The following is a 10948-nucleotide window of genomic DNA, read 5'->3' as shown; positions in this document are numbered from 1 at the left end:
CGGATTCACGTATAAAAGTTTCTTTCGATCGGAGAGTGTATCCTTACGACTACTCGGGTATTATACCAACTTGTTAACATAAGAAAATGTGTGAGAGAAATCTGATTTGGGTCGAGAAGTGACGGTCTGATTTCGTCCCATTTATAGTTGATTTCAAGGTCGGTCGTGTATCGCGATAGGCCTATAATAAGGCCATCACGTATCGCGAAGAGACTCATATCTTTGTCGAGTGAGCCCCAACGAGGCCACGTAGCAGGCAACGTGTCTCTTCAGTGTAACCTCCACGTCGCGTATCGCGATGGGTTACTTAAGAGTCCGTCGCGTATCGCGACAGCCACAAAAGTTTCTGGATAACTTACACATCATCACGTATCGCGATGATACTAATTTCACGTATCGCGATGATACTAATTTAAATCTGTCGCGCAACTCTATGGGGGTATATTTAAAAAAATCCACAAAAATACTAAGACGGCTCTCAAGCGGCTAGCAGCAATGCGAGCTTGCGAAGTGCGCCATCTAAGCGCCACATTACGCCCAAGCCCGTGCGTCGGGTGCTTCACACCCTCCTCTAGGACCAGTGGGTGTGAATTGTCTTATAAGAATATTATCATATGAGCTCTCTTTCTTATAAAGAACTTATAAGTTTTGTAATCTAGCGATGTGGGACAAGAACTCACTTTCTTATTTATACCAAGGTGGAAGGATTCCATTTTCTTTCCTCCAACAATGTGGGATGGAAATTACTACTTTTATTTTTCTTCACTTTTCTATTTGCTTTTTTATGGGATGTTATAAGTCAAATTATGTTTCCTTATTATTTATCTTTTTCTATTTTTATGCCTTTGTTTTTCTATATATTGTAATCTTTTTTAAGAAAAAAAATAAGAAAGAATTATTTTTTGGGTCTATTTTCTTTTCTTCTCTTGTGTTTTGGGAGATTGATGGTTGTCTCGAATAAACCGTATCAGTTGGTGCTTTCATTGAGCCTTAGCCTAGATAGCTTTGAAAGAACTCTTGTGGGAGCATCCACAATTACCTCTTTTTACTGGGTCTAATCGCGCCCTATGGATCTCTCAATCCGACGACATGTTCTTGTTTACGCTATCTATGGCGACGAGCGGTTTCCCTATGTTGTTGAATCCTTTGCTGATGAACCATTCTAGTGGTTCAATGGTTGGCATCGGAGTTCAGACTTCATCACATGGGATATTTTCACTGATGCAATGCTTAATCAATTCTGTATTGGTACCCTAGATAACCATGATTCGATTGAACCATCAACCCGTTTGAAAACAGTAAAAATAGGGGAGTGATTACTCACCTTGACGATTAAGCGAGTAAATCGAGAGATAAAATAAACAAGAAAGGTTATCGCGACAAGTATTCTGATCCAAACAGACCTAAGACTTATACAACATAATATAGAGTAAAAACCGAGAACATTTCCGCTGAAATCAATCCAAACGGATGTATAGAACTCCAGTTATGAGATTTTTAATATAAAGCGAGCTGGTACATACCAGAATCTGAACAGCGAGTCAGGAGTCAGATTTTGGTCAGTACAACCAAAATTTGATTTTGAACAAAAACGTCTTCTGGACCGAAAGCTAGTTCCGACCAGAAGATAGAGATATTGACAAGTCAATTTAGATTGACTAAAACACCCTTAACGGGTCGGGATCAAATTGACCACTGAAACTCCCTCAATCTGTGAAATTGATTGATGTAACCGAATAATGTAATTATGACAAAATTGGTTCAAGAGTCTTGAACTTACCCAAACGAGAAGAGGAACTATGAGGAAAACATGAGGTTAAATAGTCTTGAACTTGAAAGTCAACTTAGTAAATAAGAACTTGATCAATTCTTGAAGAAGATGGAGATGATGAAAAGAGGAAAGGAATTTCATGTGTTTTGCTTGAGATGGCTGATATAAAAGGTTTTAGGGTTTATAATTGTGTCTTGGTTAAAAATGCAGAGATTATAACTAATTGTTTTAGAAATTACTCGATTAAGGTAACCAAATAACGTAATTATGACAAAATTGGTTCATAAAACACAGAGATTGATTCTTGTATGAGGGGAAAATGAATGTGGACATATACCATAACTAAAGGGGTTTTCTTGGAGCTTATAACACGAGATTTGGGTCGTAAATAAGCGATTTTGCATTAAACTCGCAATAAAACAAAAATCTGATCTGCAGCACCCTGGCCACACTACGCGGTCAGGTGAGACCTTCCTCCCCGCGCGGCGTGGTGAGGGGGGGTATCTGACTTTCAATTTGGGTCCCTGGTGTTCCAAAAAGTGCATTTTTAAGCCATTTTAAGTGATTTTAAAGGTTTCTAACCATTGTTTGACAAGTTTAAAAGTTATAATATTACAAAAATAATTAAACCAAGTTAAATACTAATAGATATAAGTTTTTATTAATACAAAAGATTCGAAATATATTCTCGAGTCGTGTAAACGAATACGAATTCAAATACGAAAAATCCGAGATGTTACACCTCCTAAGTCTCATTATTGTTCATGAGAGAAGCTTCAAGTGGTGGGTGTGCAAAATCGGGAATGGATTTGTAATTTCATAACCATTTAACTACCACCGTCACGATTTGGATTTTGGTTATTGGAGTTGATGAAAATCATGTAGGGTAACCAGAATTGATGGTTAGGGGTAGCGAGAGCGGTGGTGGCCGAAGTTAACGGTGGTCTTTACCCCAATCTTTGGTTCTGATTAATTGAAGTTAATGGCACGAAATTAGAGTTTGAAAACAAGTGGGTCTTGTTTGTTTAACGGTTACGAGTTGGTCTGGAATATTAATTTGGTTGGTCTCGTTTTGCTTTGGAGTTAGCCGAAGACGTGGTTGGAATAAGCACATGAAGAACGAGACCTGGAAGCGCTAAGTGAAATGAATTTTAATTATATTTCCTTCTAACCTATCTACATTGAATTATTATAATATAACCCACTAACTTTTATTTCAAATTAATCTCAAGTTTTCCATAATTGCCCCTATACTTAACAACGAAAATAGGCGTAGTTAATGATTCGGATGCAGTTTACAAGAAATGAGAAACCTAAATGATTTAGTTGCAAAGAAGAAGTTTTTTGAACGAAAGTCGCAAAACTAATCAAACCTCAAGGACGATTTTAGCATTTTACTTAATTTAAAAACTCAAAAATAAATAAAAATGCATATATTATAAATTTAAAAATGCATTATAATTAAACAACACTTTATTAATAAAAATGGATAAAAATACTATTCCCAATTCCATCAGTTTTTTTACTTTTGTTATGACTTTAAACGTGTCGTTATCGCGAGCGCTAATTTGTTTAACCATATGTCGCCATTTCGAACACACTTGGTACTCTATACATTGATCCTCCATCAGAAACAAAATAGTTCCAAACTCGTGGCCAAAAGCAACGTTCGTTGCTCGGCGGGGAACATGTCTTCGGATACATAGACCTAAGTCTTATTTAACACTACTTCTTCTTCATAGCTCCATCTTCGTGGTGCAATATGTTGGGGATTTGATTGCTCCATATATCTGATTTGGTTGATAAAATGGTTGAAGAATAGCGTGTAAAATTAGTTAAGTGTGTAGTAGAAAGAGAGCGAAAAATGAGTATGGAATGTATGTATTTTGGAAGAAGTGGGATTTTAAATAGGAAAATGAGGGTATTTAATTTAGAATTTATTTGAGATTGGGGAAATTATAGCCATAGAAGGACAAAGCTTCGGGGGATACAACCCCTCACATATACCGGACAACGAAAATTAGGGGGGGAGGTGTTCCTCGCGGGGGACAGTACTCTTTGGGGAGGGAGGGGTACCCGTCGCCCACACCCTTCACTCTAAGAGGGGAGATTGACGATAGTGGGTGGTAATCGGAAGTTAATCAGTGATGGAGAGGATAAAACGGTGTTATAGAATATGTAGAGAAGATAAATTAAATCATGGTTTGATGTTGAATGAGTTTCACAAATACTCTGTAAATAAGAAGATATAACTCGTTTAAAGACTATCTGGGTTTGTGAGTCATATGACCAGAGAAAATTATTGTTTGCTGGTTAAGAAGTTATTCACAAATAAATGAAACGTTATAACCCTTTAATGGTTATACGAATATTGTAAGATCCATACCTACAAATTCGGATAAAAAAACATGAAAAACCTATAATCATAAATTCAACAATCTGATGGCTTAAAAAGGTGTGATGAACAACCAAAAAGTAACTCATATGGCCTTTTTTTTGTTAGTTATTTATATAGATAGATGTATCCACCGTCTTAGTTTGTGAGTAACCGTAACTTACCAATAAAGAGTTATATAATAGGAAAAAGGCGTTTTTTTTACCTAATATATGTTTCTTTAAAAGTAAAATAAAACAGCTCAAACTTTTTTTCCTATATGTTAAAGTGAAATAATTTACAATGGTTTTAGGATATGAAGACTCAAACTCTAACTGGTCTTAAGATAAATTTTGGACGCTTTAATTTAAACTTTTTGGTTCCGTCAACACAACAAATATGATATATTTTAAAAATCCCAATAGATAATCCAACATAATATTGCACTAGTCGATCACGGTTTCAGTTTGGAGCAAAATCTAATGTATAAATTATGAACGAAATTAGAAACTTTTTATAGGTCCGAAATTTCGAGGGTCTGTTGGATCACACAATAAAAAAATAATACGTAATTTTTTATTGACTTTTATTTAAGAAATGTTTATTTATTTATTTATTTATTTTTGTATCCCAACTATACAAATTTAAACTCAAATTTACCACTAAGTTTCAAGCTAATATTAACACATAACGTATTAAAAAATCAAATGATCCAACAAAGTAGCAAATAATCAAAGAGGAAAGCAAGTGACAATTTACCACCAATATTTGATTATTTTATATGCAATTTTAATTGTTTCTTAAAAAAAATAATAAATAATCTAGCAGCTAATTCAATGACCTGGTATTTGTTTAAAAAAAGGTTTTGTCACGAATAAGTTAATTTTGTTTTATATAAAAAAAAGTAAAAAAATGAAAACTATGATGAAGAAAATATCCTAGATGATAATTTGAAGACAACAAATAGAATTATTATTTTATTGTCTTTTTACTAATATCTTGTATATTTTTCTATTTTTTTCCTTCTTTTTTTTTTCTTCCTATTAGACCACACAGACACATAGCTTTTCCTGATCAAATCAAATACTTCTTCTTAAAATATGATTTGATATAACGTTTAATCGTTTATTGCGATGCCACCCTGGCTTTAGCATATGGCCGATATTCGAACAAGCCGGCTAGCCGCGTCTAAAAAAGGAGCGGCTCGAAGCCGAATAAAATAAGACAAAAACGCTGAGCGAAGATGCACTTTTAATTGGTTGTTGGCACGGGGTTGCCACGTCACACTTCACCTCCTCCACTAATTTACAATGCCCCAGCTGACATCACCGTTTCTTGTTAAATGACAGATTTGCCCCTTGACTTTTCTCTATCATCACATATATTAGGGGTAATATGGTCAATGGACACGATGTCACTGTCGCTAAAAAGTAAGCAAATGAGCCGTCGTCGTCTTCCTTCGAATGGTCCAAAAGACAGTTGTACGCCCAGGGGTATTTTGGGTAATTTAGGCAATAAAAGAAGTCGAATATGAAATGTGTTGCACACACACCAAATAATTTGGGTTTTGATTAAAATTTAGAAAGAGGTTTATTTCTATTGGTCCTTGTACTACATGAGAATGACATTTTTGTCCCTCTTAAGTACATATTTCATCTCTATGAATTGTGATCTTCAACAAGAAAATGTTAAATTTTGTAAGCAAAAATTAAAATTGATGGAAAAAATTGACTATACTGATTGATTGTTATTATTAATTTATGGAAGGTGATTTCACATAAATGACGCATTTTAGATATGAATTAATAGTTTTAGTTCATATTTTAATTAGAAATGGTGTAACTTAGTTTATGATAAATAATAAAATTTCAGAGTACAAAGAATATCCATCATACACTAATTTTTTCTTTTATTTTTTGTTAGGTAGTAATGATACTATATGTTATTTAATGGTAAACAAAAGTGTATAAGAGATAAATCACTCTTGAGTTATATAAGATCACCAAAACCTTGAGTCAAGGCAAGTATCGAGCCTGAATCTGAGCCGATTTTAATCAAGCTTGAATACAAGCTCTAGCAAAATTGAGTTTGATCATCAGCCGAGCTCAAGAAAATCACTCACAAGCCAAACTCGACTTTAAAAATAATGCTCGAAACAATCATAACTCGAGTTCCATTAAACTTTACAAATCAGGCTAAAGCTTAAAATATCTACAACAAACTTTCACAAACCTCCATCTCAACACCACGTCAGATTCCAACTTTTTTCTAAAAACTTCAATTGTTTCTACAAATAATAATTTAATTCGTTTTATTTTGTAATTTTTAAAATTAAAATTAAAGTATTAAATAATATAAATATATTGAAGGTAAGATAAAAACCAACGATATTTTTAAATATAAAACTGAAAAAAAGAAAAAAAAAAAGACAAACAAATATGAAAGTGAAAGGTTAAATAATACATTAATTAAGTTAATTTAAATGGTTATGGATGATTATCCTTTAATTCATTCAAGTATTAAAAACATTATGAAGACATATTCAAGTTTGGTGTTTTTCTACATATACTCAGTGGCATGCTAGTGGAATCCTGTAATATGTAAGTAATCTATTTAACTCGTTAATATACCCAAGTTTCAAGATCCGCTTCTTGTTTGTCTGCCTTTTTCACATAGATCAAGACGGTGCCATATGAGCATTATTGTGAATGCTCTTAGAAGAACTCTTAACTCAAGTATGGCTCATTACACCTATAGCACTGTTAAATTACAATTTATGAATTCGAGTAATTGTACAGTCAAAAGTGTTCAAAATCACAAACAAAGGACCAAACATATACTCTAAAACAATATCAAGGGCCAAATAAATATTGTGTTGAAATTGTATCCTCTATATTTGACGTCATTACCTAACTATTACTTCCACCTGTGCAAACATCCTCCTTCCTTCCTTCCCCCATTTATCTTTCTCTCTCTACAAATTCATTGTAATTGTTGTCAATCACTCTATATATCTTTCCACTATTACTCTTATCGTTAGATTCTGATGGCTTAATTTCACCTACTACCTTTACATGGTTTTGGTTTTGCCTCTTGTGGTATATATCCATCTCTCTAATTCATGCATTTAAATTACTCTCTGTTTGATTTATTGTATAGAATTACTGATGGTTTTGATGTACTATGTTGTTTTTTTTAATATGATATGATACTTAGGTTAGGATTGAGGTTTCATATTGAGGAGTTTGATTATATTTTGTTATGTTCTTTCAAGTTGCATGTTTGGATAGAGATCCAATGTTTATTTGATGTTTTAAGATTTTATTATGTGGTTATTGCTAAATTCACTGTGTTACTTCATCTTTGGCCCTCAATTTTTTTTTGTCCTCATCTACAACATAATATCCGGCATTCAGATATTTAATTAACTTTAGTTGATTTGTATACTAGTATTGTTTTTAATTAAATTTAAGTTGAAATCAACGAAGAAGTGAAGAAATTAGGACTTTTGTTATTGGTTTTGTTGATGTTCACCTGAAATAGGGGTGAGTTTTTTAACCGTACCCGAATACCAAACCTGACTTGAAGCCACCCAAACCCGAATTAGAGTATACCCGGAAAACCCGACCGACCGAACCTTAAATGGGTTCTCAACAAAAAACCTAAACTGAACAACCGGAAATACGAAACCTGAAAACAAACCGAACATTTATTGTCTTTTCTTTATAGATGTGTTTGGTTTGGAGTCTTTGGTATTTAAACTGTTATGTTTTGTAGTTAGTTTTGGTACTTTTGAAAATTGTCATATCATATTATCATATGATGTTTGAATTTTTATGATTTCAATAATTTTGTAGCATGATGATATTATGTAAATAAAATTATATACTTTTTCATTTTTCCGTTTGCAACTTGAAATAAACTTGGGGCAGAATTAGCTCAATTCATATACAATACCGTATCCAATCTGTATTTGTTAGATCTTTTTAGTCCCATTTCAATTCATATACAATACAAAATATGTGTATGAATTTGATTCGGTTTGTTTAAAGAAATCTCTTTTTGTTTTACTATTCCAGGTGAATGAAGCTTAAAGATTTGTCGGTAAAGAGAAACAGAGAGTTTGCAGATCTAAACATACCAATTTATATCGATTATGTTATTGGATTTTATCCCAGAAATGTTATCAGATACGCCTCGCAACCGAGGTGTCTGCGTAGCTCAATAAGGCCTGCAACCGACAACTGAATGGACAGGGCAGACACATCTGGCTTTGTGAGCGGTGGAGCTAGTGTTACTCAATTGGAAACCTTACTTTTTCTGTTCATCTTGATTTACAAATCATTGTAAGTATCTTAGCACAACTTCTTCAAACACTTCACAAAATGGTTTACAGCAACCCGCAAATGGATCTCAATAACAGCCTCGCATTCGTTTCTTGTAACGGTAATGGTAACGCTAACAGTAACACCACATTAAGTTTGGACTGCTTTGGGTATGGTGGAAACACGGGTCCTGTACACGAACCCGCCTGTGATAAATTGAAAGAATCGAATATAAACACTGCAGCCGATGACGGGTGCAGACTGGTCCTCGGGTTAGGCCCCACCCCGAGTGTATACTCTAATGATTATTACTCAAACTCAACTAAAAAACCCGCCTCGGTTTCAAACACCGGGTTGTCATGTGATGGTGGTGATTCGGGTCTCAAACTCGGTCTTTCTGATCACTGTTTTACATCGGTTAATGATGCGTCGTGTTATTCAAACAAAGCTATCGATGAGGGCTCGACATCTGCTAAGAAATCGGGTGGATACATGCCATCGTTACTTCTCGCGCCACGTATGCAAATGCATAATCTGTTGGACCCTGGTGAGAACTCGTATCACGGGCCACAGTTAAGCTCGGAGCCATCGGCTATCTCAGATTATTCAATGGGCACAATGTCGGACCATCAAACGGTGAATTCCAAGAAATGTCGGTTTGACGGGTGCACGAAAGGAGCTAGAGGTTCAACCGGGCTTTGTATTGGTCATGGTGGCGGTCAACGATGTCAAAAACCGGGATGTAATAAAGGTGCCGAGAGTCGAACCGCGTATTGTAAAGCTCACGGTGGTGGTCGGCGGTGCCAGCATCTCGGGTGCACGAAAAGCGCTGAGGGTCGGACCGAGTTTTGCATTGCTCATGGCGGTGGGAGGCGGTGCGGCCACCCGTCCGGGTGCACTAAAGCCGCTAGGGGGAAGTCGGGTTTATGCATCAAACACGGTGGTGGAAAGCGGTGTAAAGTCGACGGGTGCACGCGTAGTGCGGAAGGACAAATCGGTTTATGCATATCACATGGTGGCGGGCGGCGATGCCAGTTTCAAGGGTGCACTAAGGGGGCACAGGGGAGTACAATGTATTGTAAAGCGCACGGTGGCGGTAAACGGTGCGTGTTCGCAGGGTGTACGAAGGGGGCAGAAGGTAGTACCCCACTTTGTAAAGCGCACGGTGGCGGTAAACGGTGTTTATATGACGGTGGCGGGATTTGCCCGAAAAGCGTGCATGGGGGGACGAACTTTTGTGTCGCTCACGGTGGCGGGAAACGGTGTTCGGTGCCCGGGTGTACAAAAAGCGCACGTGGGAGGACCGATTGCTGCGTGAAGCACGGCGGTGGGAAACGGTGTAAATTTGAAAACTGTACGAAGTCGGCGCAAGGGAGTACCGATTTCTGTAAGGCGCACGGTGGCGGGAAGCGGTGTATTTGGGGTGGTGAAGGGAAATGTGAGAAGTTTGCAAGAGGGAAGAGCGGGTTATGTGCAGCACATGGTAGCATGGTTCAAGAGAAAGGAGCTAACGCTAACAAAAGGGGTAGTTTTGGCATTGGACCCGGGTTGTTTCATGGGGTTGTTGCGGGGCCACGTTCGACTGTTATGAGCAGCTTTGATAATACCTACTCTTCATCAGGAGTGAGCATTGTTTCGGATTCAAATGACTCGCTTGAGAAGCCTGCTAAAAGGCAACAATTGATACCACCACAGGTGTTGGTTCCACCGTCAATGAAGTCTCCACTCTCATCGTCGCTTACAAATGGCAACAGTCGGTTGAGCTTGGAGTTTGAGGTTCCTGAGGGACGGGTTCATGGTGGCGACTTGCTGTCGTTGCTCGGTGGGAACTTGAAGAACGCCACAGTTGATGGGGTGTGACTGAATCATGGAAGGTCTGTTTTCGAAGGTTTAAATGTTAAGTTTTAGGGAAGTGTTTTAAGTGATTTGTATGTGTGTGTATAAATGATTAAATGCCTTTCATAGGTGGGATTTTCTGTTAATGTTGCTGTATCATAATTAATAAGGATGTGTTGTTTCTCTTTTTTATTTTTTTTCATGATTTTTATACCTCCATGAATATGTATAAAAACTGCTTTTGCATAGTTGAATCTCTTTTCTATTGTTTTTTAGGCATCTTAAGGTTCAAAATACCAAACATTCATATTTTCCTATGGTTTATGTTTTCATGAGAATCATGGAAGATGGTCGAGAAAATATGTCCGCTTTGTTGCTCGTTTAAAAATAGCTGAATTTTCTTGCCCGTTTGCAATAGTTTAAAGTTGCATCTTCAAGGTTTACATATCTTTTAATGGCATTGCCACTACATTATAAAGAAGAAGCTGGAGAGTTGTAACCAAATGTTGCCTTAAATGCTTACAATTTATTCCAACCATCACTATGGTTTGTGCAATTTAAACATGTTACGTTGTCGATGTGTTAATCACTTCTCGCAGTTTGTTAGATTGAAACCGTTTATACACTGTTTTCATTGCACTA

General features: G+C 36.4%; 1 protein-coding gene across 1 annotated transcript; it reads left to right on the top strand.

The window, feature by feature from the left end:
* Positions 1-7089: 7089 nt before the first annotated feature.
* Positions 7090-10569, top strand: LOC143636588 (uncharacterized). Its single transcript, XM_077104154.1, has 2 exons — positions 7090-7243; positions 8225-10569. The coding sequence occupies exon 2, from the start codon at positions 8531-8533 to the stop codon at positions 10328-10330; it is 1800 nt and encodes a 599-aa protein (XP_076960269.1). The 5' UTR covers positions 7090-7243; positions 8225-8530; the 3' UTR covers positions 10331-10569.
* The last annotated feature ends 379 nt before the right edge of the window (positions 10570-10948 follow it).

The sequence above is a fragment of the Bidens hawaiensis genome, unplaced genomic scaffold (assembly GCF_021521415.1).
Source record: "Bidens hawaiensis isolate Kalapana, Puna unplaced genomic scaffold, B.hawaiensis_p1.1 tig00008011_1, whole genome shotgun sequence".
NCBI classification, from domain to species: domain Eukaryota; kingdom Viridiplantae; phylum Streptophyta; class Magnoliopsida; order Asterales; family Asteraceae; genus Bidens; species Bidens hawaiensis.
The sequence above is the reverse complement of the archived record's forward strand: the minus strand, read 5'-3'. Positions and strand labels throughout refer to the sequence as shown.

What these genes read in the sequence shown, in the direction of transcription:
- LOC143636588 (XM_077104154.1), top strand. Translation starts at nt 8,531, where the DNA reads ATGGTTTACAGCAACCCGCAAATGGATCTCAATAACAGCCTCGCATTC.